The 22,442-nt window shown below is 42.8% G+C and overlaps 4 protein-coding genes across 13 annotated transcripts in view; 2 read left to right on the top strand and 2 right to left on the bottom strand.

Moving 5' to 3' along the window:
• The window catches only part of kcnj14 (potassium inwardly rectifying channel subfamily J member 14), a 32,843-nt gene extending 22,708 nt beyond the window's left edge, over positions 1-10,135 (bottom strand). Inside the window, exon 1 of the mRNA XM_046400656.1 lies at positions 9,921-10,135. The gene's annotated coding sequence lies outside the window, so the exon portion shown is untranslated. The remainder of the gene's footprint in view (positions 1-9,920) is intronic.
• On the top strand, positions 2,241-3,785 carry uts2r3 (urotensin-2 receptor 3). The gene has a single exon (XM_046400662.1). The coding sequence runs from the start codon at positions 2,304-2,306 to the stop codon at positions 3,435-3,437; it is 1,134 nt and encodes a 377-aa protein (XP_046256618.1). The 5' UTR covers positions 2,241-2,303; the 3' UTR covers positions 3,438-3,785.
• Positions 10,136-10,185: 50 nt separating the features above from the next.
• On the top strand, positions 10,186-17,393 carry khdc4 (KH domain containing 4, pre-mRNA splicing factor). Of its 10 annotated transcripts, none has more exons than XR_006844393.1 (14): positions 10,187-10,356; positions 10,781-10,964; positions 11,507-11,635; positions 11,731-11,810; positions 11,915-11,967; positions 12,061-12,239; positions 13,033-13,244; positions 13,375-13,435; positions 13,905-13,965; positions 14,141-14,427; positions 14,584-14,727; positions 15,370-15,451; positions 15,583-15,665; positions 16,600-16,662. XR_006844393.1 is itself a non-coding variant. In XM_046400647.1 (14 exons), exons 1-14 carry the CDS (start codon positions 10,328-10,330, stop codon positions 16,830-16,832), a joined length of 1,845 nt encoding a protein of 614 aa, XP_046256603.1. In that variant the 5' UTR covers positions 10,187-10,327; the 3' UTR covers positions 16,833-17,393. The 10 variants fall into 10 exon arrangements, 8 of the variants coding, with proteins under 8 accessions (XP_046256600.1, XP_046256603.1, XP_046256605.1 ...); XR_006844392.1 differs by having other exon boundaries at positions 15,580-15,665; XM_046400647.1 differs by having other exon boundaries at positions 15,342-15,451; positions 16,600-17,393.
• LOC124065352 (NADH dehydrogenase [ubiquinone] flavoprotein 1, mitochondrial-like) lies at positions 17,141-22,344 on the bottom strand. The gene is made up of 10 exons (XM_046400661.1): positions 21,383-22,344; positions 20,381-20,463; positions 20,108-20,278; positions 19,795-19,978; positions 19,237-19,426; positions 18,865-19,077; positions 18,607-18,773; positions 18,425-18,506; positions 17,979-18,124; positions 17,141-17,838 (listed from the first exon to the last, which is right to left on the bottom strand). Exons 1-10 carry the CDS (start codon positions 21,464-21,466, stop codon positions 17,743-17,745), a joined length of 1,416 nt encoding a protein of 471 aa, XP_046256617.1. The 5' UTR covers positions 21,467-22,344; the 3' UTR covers positions 17,141-17,742.
• Positions 22,345-22,442: the final 98 nt, after the last annotated feature.

The raw sequence follows: 22,442 nt of genomic DNA, 5'->3' as shown, positions 1-22,442 counted from the left end.
TGTATTTTAAATTCTTATGTCAGTACTCAAGTTGGCTGACAGGCTGACTGGCTCTTACTTTTACAGTCATACTGTAAAGCAACATAACTGTAATTATCATACAGTGAATGTTTTTGAAGTGATTTTCAAAACAGCACCAAGTGGATTTCAACCACAAACCTCATTTGATATGAAAAAAATAGCCTCATCAGACATCCTTCCTGTTTATGATATCCATATTTGAGTTTTGATTGTTGGAGAGTGAAAAAAAAACATGATTAGATACAGCATTGTAATATATATTCTGTCGCTGTTCTGTTTCAAACGAATGAAAAAAGGGACAATTCGGACCCTAGTTCAGGCCAACACAACCTGATTTTAATATTCAGTACAATGCAGGATAAGCCCCCTCGCTCAGCATCCCATCCCACCCCCTTTTCCACGCACACACTCCTCTTCCTTGACTCAGACACATCAAAGACTGAGCTGTGGAGAGCAGAGCTGCACGGACGGACAAGCCGAGATCTGACCACAGAGTTTTGGGGCAGATTTGTCATCACATATATTGAGACCTCCTCCAGCTCCCCTTGCTGAAGATAAATAACCCTAATGTGCCCGAAGAATCCAGGGGGGACCTTTCAGAATGGGATCTGAGTTTTTTCACCAAACAAATCCAGGGGATATTATTTTATCAGCAGCTGGGATTAAACAGTTTTAAAGGTAAGTTTTAAAAAACAAAATCAATCTACAGAATTATTGACTGATTAACACTTGTGACTACATCTGTACTTCACATAGCTGCACGTTTTACTTTAGCTCTGATTACCGGTAGGCCGTGAAGCCCTCATAACGGCTAAACTATTATTAAACTGTTACTCTCAGGCGTTTTCAGATCTCTGTAAGAAATGCAAATCGTTATTGCATGACACCACTGTTCTCTCTAACGTTTGGACCTCAAACTGTTTTTAATTCATTGCCAACAGTGCTTTCTTTTCAAAGTTAGTTTTGAATTAGCTTTCTAACGGAATAAAGTGGTTCTGTGGTTTGTTTAAAAAACCATATGAAAATAAAGGCATACACACACGTGCGTCCAGTATTGCAATTTAAAAGGACTTTGGTCATTTTAAGATAAATAACGGCAATCTTCTCCTGCAAAGACTTCCTGGTAGGAAAGGTCCTGTCATGAATACAACGCAGCTGTTATTTAAAGCGAGCCGGTGAGGTACGGAGGCGCGCAGCGCGGCGGGGGTTTGGCTGCTCCTCCAGGGTTCAACAGTGGCTCTTAACCTGAGGCGGCCTGGGTCACCATGTGTCATCCAGGCCTTTTCTGTCAGGCACCCCGCGTCCTGCTTTGATGTCACTGAAGATTACATTTCCACAGAAAAATCATCCGTCTTGGGACGAAACTCATTCACCTCACAAACTGACAAATAGTATCACAAAAGGCGGCATGTAACCGCGCTCGTCTTCTGGGGCAGCAAAACAGTGAGTTTGCAGGCTAAAACTTTGGTTTATCCTATAAAAATTAAATAATTAAATAATATCAGACATTGTGCCAGTTGTTAGTCCGGTTCGCCTCATCGCGCTGTCCGCTGACTCGGCAGATTTTCACGCACCGGTCCTCATCCAACCAGCGGTGCGCAAAAACGCACAACATAAACCCAGAAATCTAAACTAAAACCTGACAACTTAGGATTTTTGTGCACGGAACAAGTTCTGAGTCATGTTAGCCCTCTCACTCCTTTTGGGTCTCACTTAGCCTAATTGTTGCACAACTGCAGACCTCAAGAAGGAGCAGACGTTTGGAGGTTCAGGTCTGATTTACAGTCCTCGGTTGGAGCCCTCCTACTCTGAAAATCCAATTATTTTAATAAAAGCATGACAGTCTCATCTGGTTCCCTGTGAAACCATAAAACTGTAAAGACTGTGCCAGCCAGAGGTTTCTGCTAAACCATAAACCACCCTGGTTTTATTTTCATTTCTACTACATGTTTACATGGCTTTATTTACTCTATCTGGTGTCAAGATTCACATGTACATAAATCACTTTGTATGTTCAGTCTTAGCCTTGTTGTCCTAAACCCGTGTCTCAAATAAATAAAACCTCCAGAAACCAGACAATATGACAGGTAGCAAAGTATTAATGGAAACTAACAAAATATTTTGTTCTCTTCTCTATCTGTGTCTTTGTTTTCACCCAATCCACCCCACATCCCTCCTTTCTGTCTCTGCTTCTTTTATTTTGCATCTGAAACAGATCGTTTATCATTTGCTGGCTGTATTAATTTTAACTTTCAAAACTTTTATTTCAATAATTTCACATTATGGATCTCTCAGGCTCTTTGCCTCCATCTTCCCTCTACGTCTTCCCCAACTTCTCTGTGCCCTCCTCCTCTCCCTCCACCTCTCCATCACCCAGCCTGGCCTCCACAGCTCTCTTCTGCTCCCTTCTTTCCCTCCTCTCCTTGCTGGGCATCACAGGAAACCTGTACACCCTGGGCCTCCTCCTAAGGCGCAGGGGAGGTAGGAGAAGACGTGGAGCAGGACCAAACTGCTGCCTAATGAGAGTACCAGTACCATCCTGCCTTGCCAACTCCTCCTCCCCTTCTTCCTCACCTATCTCCTCTTCCTCCTCCTCGTCCTCTCTTCACCTCCAGGTGCTGAGCCTTGCTCTTGCCGATCTGCTCTACCTTTTCACTGCTCCGTTCATCGTGTATGACAGCCTGGCGTCCGGTTGGGCCTTTGGTGAGCTGGGCTGCCGCCTACTCCTGAGCCTCGACCTTCTCACCATGCACGCTTCCATCTTCACTCTCACTGCCATGAGTCTCGACCGCTACCGGGCTGTTGCTCGTCCTCTGCACACATCCTCCTCCAACTCCTCTGGCCTGCTACGTGTAGGTTTGGCCTGGGGACTGGCTGTGGCCCTTAGTCTGCCCATGATGATCACGCTTCACCTGGAGGATGGGGAAAACCAGGAGGGCCAGCTGTGTGTTCCAGCGTGGGATGAGCAGAGCTCCAAGGCCTATCTGAGCGTGCTCTTTTGCACCAGCATTCTTGGTCCTGGGTTGGCCATTGGAGCACTTTATGCTACGCTAGGTCGGCTTTATTGGGTGTCTCAGACAAGGCCTGTCTGGGCCAGCGGAAGCAGCACTGCTTGTACTCCCCGAGCCCCTAAACCCAAAGTCCTGCTCCTCATCCTGGGTATTGTCCTGGCCTTCTGGGCCTGCTTCCTCCCTTTCTGGATCTGGCAGCTGCTGCCTCTGTACCAGCCCGACATGTTGCGGACAGTGCCAGTAGGGACTCAGGTGACAGTGAATCGTATCCTCACAGGGCTGACCTATGGAAACTCCTGCGTAAATCCTTTCTTCTACACGCTATTGACTGGAAAACGAAGACGAAACCGGCAAACGCTGACATCAGCAAATCAGCTCTGCCGTAAGAGCAGTCCAATGCAGTAGAGAGAGAGTGTGTGTGTGTGTGTGTGTGTGTGTGTCTCCCTGGGAGTTAAGACAATAAGTAAGTCAGTGTGCACACATGTGTGTGAAAAGATGCTTTATGAGTTCCATGACAGACACCAAAGATCACTGATTTATCCTTAGCCTGCTAACTGAGGATACAGAACAATACTAAGCAAATGACAGCACTTTGTACAAATGCTATGTGAAAGAAAAATATTTCCTATGAGGAGACGATCCAAAAAGACAATCTCTGTAATACAAGTCATCTAATTTACACAATCTGCCAATATATCAAATAATACGTCTTTAATTGCTGTAGTAACCAAGTTCACATATTGACAATAGCTGGACTATGGTAAAGCAATACACCAACATTTCTAATGCAAGTGGTAGCAAAGTAATTAAGTTTGCAAGTTTATTTACCTAAACCAACAGATTAAATAATGGAGAGGGATGTTTTATTTAGTCAACAGAATATTTTTTTGTCCTGCACTGTGTTACTATACAGTTATGTTATTAAAATGGAGTTGCACAAGCATTTCCAGTAACCCCCTGACGCACTTCTGCTTGTTTTCAGAGAACTATCAAAGAAAATGTTTGTTTTTGAACAACTGGTTGTAACTGGTCAGGACTTCGTTGAGACATTTTTCTGAGACATTGTTTGTTGACTTGATGAGCTGTGTTTTAGGGGGTCAGCAGTCTTTTGTTTGCTTGCCCCTGAACTCTGATGTATCTAAAACAACTGACTTTTTTTTTTGTAATCACAACCTGCATGTTGGGTCTGAAAACGTACTTATTATTCCAAATCATGCAATGCTTTGCATGGCCTCAACTTGTGCTGATTGCAAGTGATGTTTATAATAATGCATAATATATAACCTTGAATAAAGAGGGTGCTTTCTGTAATTCACTGTGTGATCGTATCTTTAATTAAGGAAAAAGACAATAAAGTGGCTTCCCTAATGTGGAAAAGAACAGCCTGAGAACCTGCAGTGAAGGGAGGAAGTTGCAGGATGTTGCATGCTTAAAAAACATGTGTTTGATGAGAAAAATCCTTGAGTTGCATCCTTTCTTTCATTTGTGTGTCTGTGTCTGAATATCAGTGACTCCAGAAGGTCTTGCCTGTTCTTGTATATACGCTCACTGGCTGCTGTTTTTGTGTCTCCCTGTAGCAACAGCCTGTCTCTGTCTGTCAGACTCAAAGGCTGCACTGTACTCTATCGCAAACCCTGCTGCTCTTTGACGCAGATGAGTAAACATTGTTGTTTGACAAAAGGGATTACGGATGGGGATGGGATGATGGGATGACGGGCCAAGAAGGATGGGATGGTATCGTATGAGCATGGCGTTTTGATCAGAAACATGGTGTTCTTTCGGGGGTTGGCGTCCATGAGACATCAGGGTTTAAGACGATGACCACATAATCAGCAAGGTCCCTCGCTCAAGTCCGGCAGGGGGACTATTGTTGCGTGTCCTCTCCCATCTCCCCCCTTATTTCCCTTGTCCTGTCTGCTCTGCACAGCCTACTTCTAATAAGGACAAAAAGGCTTTAATCTAATCACTTACATCTTCCAGAAATCTGAACAACACTGGCTCAGTGCAACTTACAGTAGACATAATAGCTTGATTTTTAAAATTGAATTCCGTCTCAATCTAGTTCTGTTGAGGCATGCTTCCTCCTCTAAAAGAGTATGCCCCTCCTCATGAATGAGTAAACAAACAAATCAACAAATAAACCATAAAAATTAGCATATCAAATTGTTCCATTAAACAATTTCAGAGGAGACTGTTTTTCTTAAAATGTAAATTTAAAACATCTTTCAGTTGGATGCGCGATGGAAACCTGAGACAACTTCAGACAAGGCAAAAATGACATTTAAAACCTCTTGTAAAACAACAATACTGTATTCTAAGGAATCTGAATAATTCCAGACCTCTGAAATTTTGACAAAACACACAGGGAGAACAGGAAAAGAAATGGCACGGATCCTGTCTCAAGTGACATATCAGGATGATGGAGTTTTCCTTAATCCACCCAAATCACACACAAGGACCATTAAGCTCTATTAAGTGCGGTTAACTGTGGTTTGACTTGACATTTGGTAAATTCTGTGAGAACATCATCCTCAGGTAATAGCTTATTTGAGTGATTTTATGTTAAACGTAACGTAAAATCACACTTGAATTATGTGAGGAAGGCAAAGTTTATTTATTTAGCAATTATGTGCACATGTACAGGAACACAAGCTGAGGAAAAGAAAACCCAAGTGCTGCAGGAAAGCACCAAAGGGCTTTACTGCACTGGTAACACCAACAGGTTGAAGAGACACATACCAAAAGCATTTGTCAAGGCAGCGCATCGCATTTCTCTGCACGGTGATGCCATTATTTCTGCGGCTGTAGAGGCCTTCTGTAGTCTATACTGCCTACCATGTGTTTCCATTTACCTGGCCCAGCTACCTCTGTGCATAACGTTCCCACTGCAGTTATTACCCGTAGCCCAGTGCGGTCACACCACAGGGGGCGCTTCTGTTCTGAAGTTAATGCAATATCCATCCACCTTTCACAGACAAGTGAGGCCCTCTCAGCACATTCGCCCATTCAAATGGAATTTCTTACAGACAGCTCGATATATACGTTTGAAATCACAAGCCCTGACGTGGTGATTTTTGGATCCATGGGTTCATACCAAAATGACAGAAGATGGAGGGTGTAGCTTGTGTAAAGATGAAACCTTTCCAAAAAAGACACTTAGCAGCAGTGTGGGTATTGAAGCACAGAGAGATTGTTGTTCAATTTTCCGAGTCTGCAGAGTGCACAGGTTTTGCGTGTCTGCATATTCTAAAACTCAATATATCAGATGATTAAGGCCTCCCTTGGGTCTGCGGGGATGACTGAGTGTTTGATAAACTTCAAGTACATGGTGTTTGGTCAACCCAACAAAATGGATGGAAAATATTGTCTCAGTTGGCAGGCTGGCCGATCTATAAACTCTGTGTTGCTTGTTTTGGTAGTTGCCACCACCGGCCAACTCGCTCCAATCATAATTTTTGTCCTACGGCTCAACAGAAGCTGTAGATTTCATCTCGAGATTGCAGGCAGTGTCCTCCTCCTTCCTCTCTTTTGTCCATAGGGGAAAGCACGAGGACAAATGTTTTCCTTTGGGAGCGTCGCTCTGTTCTACCTGAGGATTTCATAAATCCAACACATGTCCGTTTCCTGGAACCGGCAAGCATCTTTCCATCCCAGCACGGCTCACCCCGCCCGTCAGGCTCTCCTTCTGACCAGTGTTTAAGGCTGCTGCAGGTGCCCCTCCCCTGGGCAGCCCGCTCAGGAAAGCACCCCGCTGTGTAGACGAGACGAGGCCACAGCCCGCGCCAAAGTCACGCTGTGCGGCGTATAAGAGGCTCCCATTCTCTCCAGACATACACAAAAAAGATTCCCTTCGCACTCCTCTAAAATTCAATCTTCCCATCTGTTTTCCCTCGCTCAATCACTTTTTTGTCCCCTCCACACTTTCTGCCTCGCCTGCACTCCTATTCTTCTGCATGGTTTCACCTTACACATTCATGTTTAGAGGTTTCACAGTATGGTTTTGCATTATGAATACCAAAAACTCCTACTCAGATATCTCAGAAGTAACGTTACCTTCGTCAGCTTCCAGCTGTAACATCATGGGATTTTAAATCAAATGCTGACTCAAGGTTTACGATATCTACACATGCAGACAACACAGTATTAAAAAAAAAACAGTATGTAATTGCTGGTTTGACGGCAAACACTGAAAACTAGAAGCTCACAGTGCTTCTTTGTTCAGCCCAGGGCAACCCCACCATGAGGCGCCCTCCTCCCCATCACGTCCCCTGGCTTCACACTACTGTGTCAGCCGCCAGGATCAGGCGAGACCCAGGCTTGTGTGCCTTGAAGGCCGGAGGTTACATCAACCGACATACATATTACAGTTCACACTAGGGCTCTTACTAGGAAAGACAGTAAATATGGCACGTATGCCCCCCTCGCTCCTTCTCCCTCTCTCTACGTTTCACTGTCTCTCTGTTTTCCCCCGCCTCCTCCTCCTCCTCCTTGCGGCACACTGCCCGTAAACAGCCATCCCTGTCAGCTCAGGCGTCAAAGCTCCCCTGACCTCTGACCTCCTGACACCTTACTCCTGCAAACCCCGTGGATTGTTCATGCAAGGAGAGGATTGCTGAGGAGGGACATCTTGCATTACTATGATGCTTTGTCCATATTAGAAGCCCGTGTAGCTTGTTATGAACCAGAGTTGAACCGATTAGTTGATTAATCAATTGGTAGAAAAATAGCAATTTGTAACTAATCCCATAACAATCTTTTAAGTGTTTCTGTACAATACCAAATATTACCTGCCTTCAGCTCTTCCAATGTTAAGACTTGCAGCTTTTTTTAAGTTTAGTTTTTTTTGTGTGTGTGTGTGTGACCAGAACTGCTCAGACAGAGAGACATTTTGAACACATTAGGAAATGTTAACTGACAGACAAATAATAATGAAAATGAAAACAGTTAGTCATGTATATGAATACTAATACAGGTGTTGTGTTCTTCCAAAGGACTCCCAGTGTCAAAGGAGTGTTTCAATGCTAGGTCAGTATGGTCTTAGAGTCATAGGTAGACTTAGAGTGACACCTTCAGGCGAAATACAACAACAAAGACTTCATATTTGAAAGCAAATCATTACTTTCCCCTGTTTGAAAGATTCCTGTTCAGATGAAGTTCAGACGCCACACTTTGTTGCATCAGGCGTCTCCCTTTGTGTTCCTCACATCTCCACTGACAACAAAGGATTATGGATGACACTGGCATTAAGCACATGAAGAACACGGAGAAGCTGAGATCCAGAAATCCACTAACCAGGTTGTATTCCACAATTCCACGTCTAAATGTTTTCTCTGCCTTTACTCAGCCTACTGATGCAAAAGAAAAACTATGCAGACTTTCTTGTTCTATCAAAAAATTGGTCACTACAGTCACGGTACAAGCATAATACTGTGTGCTTGTTTGTCCTCTCGCCTGTCTTTGTACCGACTGAACTTCCAGCTCGGGTGGCTCAGTAACTGACCCATCCCAGTAACAGAAGGACACCCCAGCAGCTGTGCTTATGTACTTTATCACTTAATTATTGATCACAAAATCTGCTTTCAATTTAATTAAATGTAACTCATTAAAATTGCCAAAAATTGGTTGAAAATGGATCTTAAGAACTTTAAAATGTTAGGAGTTCTTTTCATTAAAAAAAAAGGTCCTGCACACCTTTAAGCTACACGCCTTTAAGTGGAAGTTTTAGTGGCAGGAGCGTAGGATCAAAAACCAAAGAACTCTGCACACTGTCCTTCAAGGGTTTCTTTGGTTTGCTTTTCAAGTCACAAGATGAGATATGGAAGTTTAAGAAGTAATAATGTGGATAAAACTCCACAGAAAATGGCTCCACAACTGCCCAAACCAATTTCTTATGTAAATTATTTCAATAAAAACACAATTATAAACCTTAAAAAGCAGGGCACAAAAGCCATCCTTATTTCATACAAAGACTGAAAATAATCAATTTCTTCCACTCTAATAAATGAGCGTGAACAAAGCCAGTGTTGTGATTGAAATCTAACACTGATCCATGCCATTACGGACATGACAGCCCTTAATCCTAATCAAACTTGAGAAACCTGTGTTTTTAAAACTGTTCTCAACACCCCACAACATGGAACAAAAGAAATTCAACTAGGGCTGCTGGTTGTTCAATCTATTGATCCGTGTCGCCCCCACACAGTGTTCTCACCTTCCACAGTAACCCGCACCTCCCGGCCATGTCTCTGAGCTCCTGGGTGGTCAGTAACTGAACACCTGTACCTGCCAAAGTGACTCTGAGTAACCCAGCACAAAAGAACAACTTTGGGAGTGGGCAGGCATGATGCTGCGGTCTGTCTCTGTACTGGATGCTGGATTTTGAGCTCATCCTCCTCTGACAACAAAGCCTTAAGGACCAAACAGGGCCTTTAGCCTGGCCCTGAGCTTAAGAGGTAATTTGTAATTTACAAAAGAGGTGACATGGGTTCCAACAGGTAAAAAACAGGTAAAAAGCCAAAAAAGCCTCCAAGTCACTTTAAAATGCAATGAACAGTTTCCAAGAAACAAATAATGTACCAGTCTACCAGTCTTACTAGAATTTTGGTCTCATAAAACTGTTGATTTTCTTTGGCTTTTGTCACATTTCATTCAGAAAGATTACTGTACAACCTTAAAACGTAGCTTGCATATGTTTGCATTTAATGGCACAATGAACAAAACCTTGAACGAAATCCAGTTTAGCGAAACGCTAGTTGGCACTTGTTTGCATTTAGAGCACAACAACACAAATCAAAGCATAAACAAAAGCGTAACACGTGTTTAGAAGTTACATGAGAAGCTTTAGACAGACATTTTAAAAAGCAGGTTGTACAAGTTGCTCACACTTACCATGACTTAATGTCCTGGTCTGCATGGTCATGACACATGTGCTGCAGTTCAAGGCTTTTCCCTCCACTGGCAACTTTGATGCCTCCTCCGGAGTTAACTCACTCAAGGGTGGCCGGATGTGTTGAAAGCCGAGACAGGTGAGGGTAACACAGCATCTTTCCTGAACCGTTTTCCAATGTTCACAAGACATATCCACTGGTATCTGGCGTCCCCTTGTGGTATACCGTACCTTTTTTTGCCAGGAAACAATATTAACCGGAGGCGGAAACGGATATAGAAACATAGAAGTGGCAACTGGCTAGCAGTCAACACAGCTTGCTGGTCTGACTGTGGAGGAGCCTAGGGAGATTGGGTTTTCGTATTTATTTTTTCCACTGAGAGGAATTTTTCCGTTTGACAGAATATTGATGTCATTTTGTGGAACTCAAAACGGCGGGTGAGCGCCTTTAAACGTGCTGTTTTTATATTTTTCTGTGATATTTCCAGATGCTTTCAGTTAGCTGGCTAGCTAGCTACTGATAGCTAGTTTATGTAATCATGGCGGAGTGTTGTCGGGTTGCTGCTGCTGCTGCGCACTGGTTCATGCTAGTTATCTTTTAGTTGCGGTTTTTTAAAGATATTTTCAAAGAATGCATGCTGACTCACAGCGTGCCTGTACTTGTCTATACATGTGCGACTACAGTAAGCTAAAAGCATCATCTTACTCGATTTCCAAAACAACAACATTGTAGCTATTCAACGGCAGGTGCTATAAGGATATATTAAGTTATACCATCAAAACCAGGCTTCAGCTAAGTTCAATTCTCCTTCCTTTCCACAGTATTATTTTATCCTCCCGTTCTGTTTTTCTTTTCTCCCAGCCGCCGCAGTAAATGGGACCAGCCCGGTCCCGGCTCTGGTTCAGGTGGGATGGGGGAGGCTGAAGCTGCACCGTCCGGGGCTCTGGATGCTGCAGCTGCTGTGGCTGCCAAGATTAATGCTATGTTGGTGGCCAAGGGCAAACTCAAACCGTCACAGATCGGCACCCCGGGACCACCTGACAAGGTTATAAGGAGCATAACATCCATACGCCTGACTGGTCTCTAATGAAGACATCTTTTAAAATCAGCTCTGAACGGCCATTGCTGTGTATTAGTAGGGCTGAGATAAGATAAGGATAGGCCTTAACTATCGCTGGAAACTATCAAAAACACACGATATTTCACAATTTTTAAGTTGTTAGCAGTAAAAAGGTTACTATATTGTACTAGGAGATAGGGGGTTATTGCACAGTGATTTATTGAGATTCAGTTTCTTGATATGTTTGTTGATAAACAGTGTGAGATAATAAATTTCTCAACAATATGGAGCCATAACCATTTATCATAAGATAATACCTGTTCCAGCTCCAGCTCTTAGAAATATTCACTGTAACCTAAGAGTGCTGATAATAACAATGTTCCTCACTTGGTTCTCAGCACGTTTCTCTTAAGAGTGAATACTTTCATAAGTCCTCATTATGTCAATAATACTAAACACTAAATATTACGACAGTCTCTTGTCTCAGTTAATTTGGAGTGACACACTTTCTGTCCCACTTCTCTCAGGTTGTTGGTGTTGGGAAGCCTCCGGTGCCAGCAAAAGCCAAGGATGACCTGGTTGTAGCCGAGGTTGAGATCAATGACGTCCCAATCACATGTCGGAACCTCCTGACACGTGGACAAACACAGGATGAGGTCAGTATAACATGGATAATCGTATCTAATGGAGTTGAGTCCATTGCTAGCTTTGTGGAGTATTTGTCCCTTTAATTCTCTTGGTTTGGTTGCAGATCAGTAAAGTCAGCGGTGCTGCAGTTTCAACCAGAGGCCGTTACATGACAGCAGAGGAGAAGGCCAAAGCTCTACCAGGGTGAGTTCTCTTGCCTCTTATTTTCATTAACTGGTCATAAAAAACAGCTGACTTGCTGGTTTATTATTTTATGTAAATACGGCCCTTCTGCTCTTTTCATGCAGGGATCGACCTTTGTATCTGCACGTCCAAGGACAGACCAGAGAGCTCGTTGACAGTCAGTACTTCAGATTTATCTTCAGACAGTCAAGAATGTATGTCTTTACATAATATGCAAGTAGACTGATGGTTTCCTGTCTTCATTCTTCAGAGGCGGTTAACAGAATCAAGGAGATCATCACCAATGGTGTGGTAAAGGCTGCAACTGCCTCATCATCTTCATCATCTTTTTCCCCCAGTGGGGCTTCAGTCACAATTTACCAGCAGCACAACCCGCCTCCTCCTTCACTGCCCCCGATGACCCACCACAAACCACACTTTCAGTCTGGGGTAAGGAGTTTGCTTTTGTCTTCTTACATCTCATGAACTAAGATGATATGTGAGCTCAGTAAAGAAGTAATTTTTCTGTCAAAATTCCTGGCAGAACACCTAATTTTGCTCATCTTTGTATTTTTTTATCAACTGCATATAGTTTGCATCATTGGTTCTCAAAGTGGGGTATGGGGACCCCCATGGTTCTTGAGAAGATTCCAGGGTGTCCTTAACAAAAAGGGGAATAATTAATTTGAACAAAATCCATCTACAATAACACAGTAACAATTTGTGTCAGTTTAGGGGATCCTTCATGAGAATTACTGGTTTACATTACTGCCGTTTAAGAAGCATTTTGTTTTGGCAAGGGATGTGAGGGGTAACTTCAGCAGATAAGAAAGATAAATACAAGGCAATCTTAAAACTATGGTGTTGGAGTTTTTGAACACAATTACCCGTAAGACCTCAAAAGAGTTCAAATTTGAACGCAAAAGACATTTGATTGCCACTCTGAGGGATTACTATGTTTCTGCACCCACTAATTTAGTTTCTGTAGATCACTGCAGTAAGTTTAGAACAGTGTTTGCCTGGAAGGTAGAAGATGCACGTTCCTTGGTCTAAAAATCTGTTTTAGGATTTGAACAAGTATTGTAAGTAATGTAAAAATAGTTTAAAGTAGATGGACATAAATATCCATAAACAAATATAGTCCTCCTTAGGATAAAAATGAATTGTTAAATGAATTGAATTTGCCTGGTTGATGGTTGTAATTACCTTAATTAATGTAGTTATGTTATCTTTTATTTTTCAGATGCATTATGTTCAGGACAAAGTGTTTGTGGGCCTGGAGCACGCTATCCCAGGGTTTGTAGTTAAAGAACGGGTCGAGGGCCCTGGCTGCTCATACCTGCAACACATCCAGGCTGAAACTGGTGCTAAAGTTTTCCTCCGAGGAAAAGGATCAGGCTGTTTGGAACCTGCCTCTGGACGAGAGGCCTTTGAACCCATGTACATCTACATAAGGTGGGTATTGTTCTTTGATTTAAGAAAGATTAAGAACCTTTGTCTGTCAGAGATAATTCTTTCTTGTGCAGCTAGTTTTGCAGCACTGTGGGTTTGCTATAACTAAGTGCATTTTGCTCTCTCTCTCCAGTCATCCAAAACCAGAAGGGCTTGCAGCAGCAAAAACATTGTGTGAGAACTTACTTCAAACAGTGAGTAATTTCCTGTTCCTGTTAAGTGTTAAACAATACTCTATCCAGCTCTTGCTTTTCCATTCCAACTACAATAGACACTTCATAACAGACTTATTTAAATACAAATGTGCTCAGGAGTGATCCCAGGGGTATATGTCAATTGTCACATACTACTATCAACTGGTTGGAGGAAGAGCTGGATCACTGACACCCAACTAGCTTACTTTTTTGGCTTTTCAATGTGCAGGGCATCGTTATTACAGCTGTTTGGCAATTTGTCACAGGTCTAAAGCATCTATATACATCTATTTAGCTACAAAACTGTAGGTGGTGTGTCATCAGTAGCATGATTTTTGATCACTAATTTGAAGGGTATTTCTTTCAGTTGCCTTTTGTAGAAAACACAACAAATGGGTTGAAGCTCGCAGTGCTCATGTGTTCCCTGACCCACTAACAAGCCTTGCGCACAATATGTCTTCGTCTTTAGGTCCATGCAGAGTATTCCCGCTTCCTTAATCAAATGAGTACGATGATGCCAACACAACAAGGTACAATATAGCTGGTTGTCACTGTGGTTTAGATTTATCATTGATTTAACAATATATTGTTGTTTATCCTGAGCTAACAGCTGTAACAATCTTAGTCAAATGGACTGTATATGATTGTAGAAGTCTGAAAGTACTGAAAGAACTGAAAGAGCCTCCCTTGAAATGCCCCCTCCAGGATTTACACAGCCTCCAGTGGTGAATGGGATGCCTCCTCAGCCTCCTTACTACCCCCCTGCTGGATACCAGCCAGGCTACCCCTTGCCTGTACCACCACCTCAACCACAACCTGTCCCTCCACCTTATAGTGTCCCACCTCCAGTACCTCCAACAGCACCTGCAGGAGTACCTCCTCAGTATCCCCTTCCTCCTGCCCCTGTTCCAGCTCCAGTTCCAGCTCCTGCCCCTGTTCCAGCTCCAGCTCTTGCCCCTGCACCTGCTCCTGTTCCAGGCACCATGCCACAGGTAGGACAGAGCAATCCAGTCTTCCTCTGTTCATATCACAGATGAGTTAATCATATTGGTTCCTTCTCTGAAACAAGAAACACATTTGAACATTGTCTAAACCACTTGTGTATGGCAAAGCAATAATTTCCACTGTTTTCCCCCCCTTTTCTCCAGACTCTTCCCCCTGTACCTTTTCCTCCATCAGCTGCCGCTCCACCCAAAGCTCCGCCGCCTGCTGCCCCAGCCAACCCACCACAGAAAAGACGTTTCACAGAGGAGGTCCCAGACGAGAGGAACAGTGGCCTACTTGGATACCAGGTGATTAAGAGTTTATCGTTCTCTACCTGTTTTTATTTCTCACCCTTCTTTTCTTTACTCCATCTCGTGGCCACCTTGTTTGTTTGTTTCTGGTTTTTTGTGTGTAGACAAGGTCTTACCTGTGTGTGTGAGAGAGAGATTCAGTACTCAGCTAAACTTATGTTAATGTTTGCTTTTTAAAGCTCTTACAGAAGAATATTGATGTGAACGTGCCGTCTTTCTGATTATGATGTTTTTTGTTGTTAAAATGATGAGCCAATCATATGCAGTCTCTGCTCTGTTGCTGGTCTGTGTCATCCTTCCTGTCTCAAAATGTTTTATGTACATTTGTTGAGATAGCATGGCTTGCTATTTCCTGTTGTTGTTCATTTACAGTTTACCAGTGTCTTTCTACTGGTAATAAGGAGTTTCAGAAAAAGGTATCATTAATACTGATCAGCATCTTTCATAGTGGCTTGGAAAAAAGATGTCAGTGTAATTAGACTTGTGGTAAGCTACTTACAGTTACAGATTCTTTCACTTTGGTTCTGGTACAGTTATTAGTCATAAAGTGTCAGGATAGGGTTTAGTTGAGGATGTCTGCTAATCAGGCCTGTGTGTTTTTCTGCTCATAGCATGGACCCATTCATATGACTAATTTAGGTGCAGGCTTCCCAGTGGGCAGCCCGGAGACTGCAGGACCCCCACCAACAAGTTCCTCTGGCTCACCAAGTGAGAGGGACAGGTACACAGCTTTTGTGATATTTTCGTTGTTTGTTTGTTGTTCACAGTTAATTAATGAAAAAAATGAATTAATAGTGTGCATGTGTCAGTAGGCATAGTTATGACACCTTCTCTCTTTGTGTTCTTCAGTAGGCAGCTAATGCCTCCACCTCCGTTGCCTGTGAATGGAGTGAGACCCAAGATGGAGGACAGAAGGGCACTGCAAGGCCCCGTGGGTAAGGGCATTATCCCGTGGATTGAAACCCTGCCCAAATCTAAATCTGCAGTTCCTGACCATGGACTGTGCCCCCTTCATAAGCTCTCAACCTTGATCCATTCAAGCCTTAATGTAGAGCTGCAAAGAATAAAATATAAACCTTCTCCTGGGCCACTAGTGTCTACAGTTCAACTTTACTTAACATGGCGACCTAAAACCCCAGCAGATGTATCAAGACACGTCTGGCCTGAAAAGCTTTCATTTCTTTGGTTTTGAATATTGAACCCTCTTGTTTTTGTGTCACAGTAGATAAACACAGCATCTCACACCCACACTCACCTCAACCTGGCCCTTATGCTTCTTATGATTCTTGTAGGATTCTGCTGCTGTGACTAGAAATCTCCAGATAGTAAGATGGAGCCATGACTCAGCGTCTTTTGTGCATTTTTCAGTCCTTTTGTAAAGAAGTCTAAGTTGAGTCCACCTTACCGTCCCGTTCTGATAACCTCAGTCTGGGGTATCTGTAATTTTTTTTATTTGCTTTCCTCACTAATAAGAATCTCTCCTGTTTTTGTGTTTTTCTCTTTTTCTCTGTGTTTTTCTTCTCTTCCATGTATCTCTGGGGTGATGCTGGATTCTGATTGGGGGTGGGGCACGACTCGTCCCGTGACACCGTCCTTCTGCTCGATTGGACGGCCCTAACACTGTCGCTCCCCACCAACCAATGGCTGCTTTTGAATGGCTGTGCCCCCCTTTTCTACTCCTCTGACAAACTATTTAAATCTATTAACTATTTGTTTCTCCCAAAATGTGTTTGGAACAATTAACTTGCACCTGTCCTATGTTAAACATGTTGCTGCTGTTGTTTTTGGTGTGTGTTTTTTCTCTCCCTCCTTCCCCCAAATGTGCCACCTCTTCCTCTCTTCTGCTTGCTTCCCATCTTCTTCCCTTAGAGCCTGTAGTGAAGAGACTGAAAACTGGTTTGGTGGCGTACACCGGCGACTCCTCTGATGAAGAGGAAGACCACTCAATCTCCAAAGCCTCAGGGCCAGGTAACCCTGGGGCAGTTCCCCCTACCTCCACCTCCTCAGGCTGGTCACAGGGCTATCGCTGCCCTCCTCCACCACCCCCTCGTGCTAAAACACAGCCGCAGCCGCAGTCTGTCCCTTTCTGGATGGCACCCTAAAACAGGAAAACTCCCTCAGTGCTTTGTGCCGAGTCTTACGAGATGTTCACCCAAACTGACCCTGTCTTTTTTCCACCACTCATCACCAGGACTCTTAACAGCTACATGCTGGTTGCAGCGTTATTTCATTGCTTGGGTCCAAATGGACATACTGATGTTTTGGAAAACAGTGCACACATTATAGTTTGAAGATGAACATTGGCAGAACTGATATTACAAACTATTTTGTGGACGTATAGATGGTCAGATGCGTGATCTTCTCCCTCCAGTTGTATTTGAAATGGAATAAAACCACATGCCAGGTTAAGTGTTTAAATACAGTATCTTTGTATAAACAATATCACAAGCCAATGATGTTGTACATCACTGACTGCTTTTCATTTTATCCCTAAAATAGCTTTTCCTAAGTTGTCACCCCCTTTTCTTTCCTTTTTGCCTACCCAAGTCACTGACACCATCCTTTCTATTCTGCTCTGTTTGTACAGATCATATTGGACTAATGTGTAGTAAATCTATTGAAATTATTTCATGCTTTTATGAAATAAACTTAATTTATTGCCATGTTTGAGCTTCTGATTCTTTTTTGTTTTTTATTAGTCTGTCCTGATGCAGTGGGCAAAGTGACCATCACACACCCAATCGGTCACATCTACTGATAAGCTATTAGCTATAAAAATTGGATTGGAATTGACCAATGTGCTGCAGAATTAATATTATATAAATAGGAAGAAAATCCTTGAAAATCATAGGTTTCTGCAAAGATGATAGCTACAATAATAACTGAGAATACATTGCATTAAATCAGTACAACTTGCAGCATTCTAAATAACAAATATTACACTGAAACTACACAAACCAGTACCGCATCACAGGTTGTAATGCTGTTGTGAATTACTGAAAACCTGCCGCTTCAGATCATCTCAATCTCTGGCTCTCTCGGAGGGTTTGTCTTGTTATACTGAGCGATGCGGCTCTCCATGATAGGCCTGAAGTGGCGGATCAGTCCCTGCAGATGAAAAATGCAAGGAAAGTGCTTGTTAAACTCTAATGTAATACTTTGAAATTTGAAATTTAACATTAGTCTGTTTTATTTACAACTTTTTTTTTTATTTGCACTGCTTAACCAAAAAACTGAAGGCTTGTCACCTGCACAGGCCAGGCAGCGCCATCCCCCAGGGCACAGATGGTGTGTCCCTCTATCTGCTTGCTGAGCTCCCAGATCATATCGATCTCTGAAACCGCTGCTTCTCCTCGAACAAACCTCCACATCATTTTATCCATCCAGTCTACTCCTGAGGAGGGAGGGAACAAAGACAGAAGGTAAATACATCAGAAAAGCACCTTAAACTTTTCAGCCATGATTTTATTGTTCTTTTCCTTTGATACTTTCAGCGCATTTTGTTTTGAATGTAGTGCTTTACCATTACAGTACTTTTACCAAAATATAGGCTCTGAGTACTTCTTTCACAGACGCATTTAATATGTGGGTAGGAAAAGCTTAAAGGAGCTCTGATTTCAGCCCTGGATGTGCACGTAACTGTTCAGTGTTGGTTGTAACAAGTATCAAAGAGCGAGGAGATGCAGTTCTTTACCCTCTCTGCAGGGGGTGCACTGGCCACAGCTCTCATGTTTGTAGAACTCAACCAAACGAGCGATGGCTCGGATCACATCAGTCTGGAGGAAAAACACAATTATCAGGTTATCTTTTTATTAACTGATTGGAACTGAAGACACAGCGTGTTTGGTCATGTACATTACTCGGGTTTGCGTTTACCGATTTATCCATAACTATGACGGCAGCAGTTCCCAACGCGGTCTCTGCACGGATCAGATCATCAAAATCCATTAAAACATCTTCGCACACATGGCGAGGGATGATGGGAGTGGAGGACCCCCCTGGGATCACTCCTAATAGATTGTCCCAGCCGCCCCTCACTCCTCCTGCACCAACCACACAAGAGCACAGATGAAGTCAATGTCAACATCTCAGAGTAAACCGGCATCAACACAGAAGTGGACTGTAAACACCAACCTGCGTGTCTCTCTATTAGCTCCCTCAGAGGAATAGACATCTCTTCCTCCACCGTGCACGGAGTGTTCACGTGACCGGAGATGTTGAACAGCTTTGTTCCAGAGTTCCTCTCCCTCCCAAAGCTGGCAAACCAAGCTCCCCCTCTGCGACAGATCTCAGGCGCCACGGCAACCGTCTCCACATTGGACACTGTTGTTGGGCATCCAAATACCCCTTAAGGAAGAGGAAGAAAAGCAGTGAACAACCACTTAAAGACTATAATTACAACGTAAGCATATTTTGCAGTTTTTACAAACATAATTAACCCCGAACAAGGGAAGGCAAACAAAGGAAACCCCAGTAGGAAACTGGTTGTAGAAGCTTTTATCTCACCTATGTCTGCAGGGAATGGCGGCTTTAGTCTGGGTTTCCCTTGTTTTCCTTCAAGAGACTCGATGAGCGCCGTCTCCTCCCCACAGATGTAAGCTCCTGCTCCTCGCATCACAAACACATCGAAGTCATACCCCGAGCTACAGGAGTTCTTCCCAATCAACCCTGCTTTGTAGGCCTCATTCATAGCCACCTGTTTGAAGAGACAATACAGTTTCCTTACTCATGTAACACGACTACTAGGATCAGTACCTACATACTTAGTCCCTGAAACAAATCTGTACAATAATTAATCCATCCACTAATCATAAATTGAGTGACTCAAGTGTAAATAGTCTTTTTCTTTTCTGTACTGTGTACAGCTGCAGGTACTTGTTTCCTGTGTATTTCTTCCTTTTGAATGCACATCCTTCCCTTATCCTTGCATGCTTTGCATTCTCTATATCCTGTTTGCTGCTTTAACACTGTAATTTCCCAGTTATGGGACTCATAAAGGATTATCTTATCTAAAACACACAACACCTATGGATCGACAAGCCGTGTGTCTGTGCCATTAAATACCTGCAGATTTGAGGACTCGTTGTAAAACTCTCCTCTGATGTAGATGTACGCAGCACGAGCACCCATGGCTCTGCCAGCGACCAGGCAGCCTTCTATTAATTTGTGGGGGTCATGACGCATTATCTCACGGTCTTTACATGTGCCAGGTTCCCCCTCATCGGCATTCACCACCAGGTACTTTGGCCTAAAGCACAGGAAAGAAGGAAACACACAAAACACTGATTCATCACCAGTAGTAGTATTATTGGTGAGGGCCGTGATGTTTCTGACAAAGTGCATCTTGCTTGATCCTCCTCCTTCTTCTCGTTCCAACCTGCCATCGCTGGGTTTGTTCATGAAGCTCCACTTCATGCCGGTGGGGAAGCCCGCTCCTCCTCTGCCTCGAAGTCCAGAGATTTTCACCTCATTTAGGATCCAGTCCGGTCCCTTCAGTATGATCTCCTTCGTCTTATACCAGTCACCTCGCCTGAGTGCTCCCTTGAGTCTGGTAGGAAGGGGGAGAGAAAGGAGGGATTAATGAGCGTTTCTACTGAACTTAAGGCTTTTAGAGACCAGGAAAAATTGTTTTTGACTGATATGTTTTTACCTCCAGTCATGACGGCCATATAAATTGGTGAATATTCGGTCTTGGTCACTCAGAGGGCCAAACTTGGTCTTTTTTGGCTTCACCTGGTGACAGGTAGGAGGTTAAAAGTGTTTTAACTTGATAAAAGGTCCATATGCAGTAAAGTTAATGCAATGCGACAAATGAATGTAAATTAAAGCTGCTGTCCCATAAGGGCTACAATGCTAATGATTATTTTTCTGCCAATTATATTTTAGATGAATAAATTGATTGTTTTCAATTTTCCACGGTCTATGATGGCATCTTCAAATGTCCCAAACCTAAATATATTAAGATATCTTCATGCGTGAAAAGCTGGATAAAGGACTTTTTTGGGCATTTTTGTCAAAAAATTACTAAAACAATGCTTCACTTTTGGCATTTGTTTTTTGCTGATTTACTCATCTGCTAATCAACTTATTGAATTACTTTGTTGATATAATAGTGAAGACTAAAATGTATCAGAGGAAAAATCATTTTAACACATCAAATCTCACATATATTGTTTTTACACGGCAATATCTGGAATTCTGCGTTATGAATTTGGAAATGAGAGTCCTTAATTTAGGTGTTAATTGGTAAAGCTCACTTATATGAATTGTCTAAAATTTGAGAACATAATTTTAATTCATTATTTTGAAAAAAACAAAACAATTTTGCAATATGAAGATATTAAATGTACAATTATGTATTTTAAGACATTTTCCTCAAATACATCTCTGTAATATTTTTAACTGATCACAAAGCATATGCCTGTCTTACCTTTTACATATCTTATATTATCGTCATATACAACAATATGAACACATTTAAGCAAAAAGCCAGAAAACATTTCATCAACTTTATGTCGCTCTTCTTAAAGTTCTGTTAATAATCATAGATTAAATAATTTGGCTGAAAACTTTGCTACGCAGTACCCGTACATTAAAGTACCCTTGTAGGCCAGCGCCGTGTGCTTCACAGCGGGCTGCAGTGTGGGTCTACCTGGGGCTGTGCTGCAGTGCTGTAGGTCAGACGCGGAGTGATCTGTCGCGCCGCAACGCCCCACAGCATCCGCGTGGACAGCATTCTGCGGGGGCTCGTGGACAAACACCTCCAACTCACTTCAAACCGTTTTGTACTCCAAAGCTCTTCCTCCCAGACTCCGTTTGACTTCACATACAACCAAATCGATTTCTAAAACCACTGCTGTTAGAAAGTAGCCCTGTTGCTTCGGCTTAATTAAACTAAGAGGATTAACTAACTACGTCACATCCTGTCCCAGCTTCCTGTGCGACAGGTACGCTTTGCACGTGCGCACAAAGAATTAATTGGTCACTATCGAGGTAACGTTACAGGTGCAGTTACTTCGTACATAATTTCTAGTAATGTGAATGGATAATTTGAAATAAACCATGAAATGTGTCCAAGGTCCGTTTGACAACAGGCCTTTTCCCCAGCAGACATTTGGGTCACGTCAACATTAAGATGACTGTTATGAGAAGTGTGGCAGTGAACCAGCATGAATAGCACAACCCTGAAACTGAAGCAGCCACAACTGACTTTATGGTTCACACCTGTGCTTTTCCTACCCAGTGTGATGCGTTAGATTGTCTCAAGAGAAGAGGACCTACACTTGCCATTTCCTCAAACTATATCAGGAAGTGAGCAATCCATAGCACTCAGAGGTATTTTAAGGTGGTCTCTAAAACAGTGTAGTTATGTAGGGGGGACTGGCATGAATTGAAATGTATTTAAATAAAAGCTTATTCTAAACATCTGCTTCCATGATATTAGCTTATGACAAATATGTTGGATTCTATACAGTATCGGGAAATGAGCAAGAAGAAATGTCAGTGCAGACATGCCACAGGTTTAAAGTGTTTTAAAACTGCATCTCCATTATACAGTTTGTCCACCAGAGAGCACAAGTTAGTCTTCAACTGTAAAATTTCCCATTCTGGGCATATGTTGGTCGCAAACTGCCACACTGAGGGGTTCTGTAGTAAAACTGCATGTCAATGAAAAAGTTATTGTTTCTAATATAAATCAATAATAGGAGCAC

The sequence above is a fragment of the Scatophagus argus genome, chromosome 9 (assembly GCF_020382885.2).
Source record: "Scatophagus argus isolate fScaArg1 chromosome 9, fScaArg1.pri, whole genome shotgun sequence".
NCBI classification, from domain to species: Eukaryota; Metazoa; Chordata; class Actinopteri; family Scatophagidae; genus Scatophagus; species Scatophagus argus.
The sequence above is the reverse complement of the archived record's forward strand: the minus strand, read 5'-3'. Positions and strand labels throughout refer to the sequence as shown.

Coding starts and splice junctions, on each gene's coding strand:
- LOC124065352 (XM_046400661.1), bottom strand. CDS start 21,466: ATGCTGTCCACGCGGATGCTGTGGGGCGTTGCGGCGCGACAGATCACT. Junction 20,464..21,382: donor GCACTGCAGCACAGCCCCAG/GTAGACCCACAC, acceptor ACCTGTCACCAG/GTGAAGCCAAAAAAGACCAA. Junction 18,774..18,864: donor GCTAATAGAGAGACACGCAG/GTTGGTGTTTAC, acceptor TGGTTGGTGCAG/GAGGAGTGAGGGGCGGCTGG.
- khdc4 (XM_046400643.1), top strand. CDS start 10,328: ATGTCATTTTGTGGAACTCAAAACGGCGG. Junction 10,965..11,506: donor CCCCGGGACCACCTGACAAG/GTTATAAGGAGC, acceptor CACTTCTCTCAG/GTTGTTGGTGTTGGGAAGCC. Junction 13,966..14,140: donor GATGATGCCAACACAACAAG/GTACAATATAGC, acceptor TGCCCCCTCCAG/GATTTACACAGCCTCCAGTG.
- uts2r3 (XM_046400662.1), top strand. CDS start 2,304: ATGGATCTCTCAGGCTCTTTGCCTCCATCTTCCCTCTACGTCTTCCCC.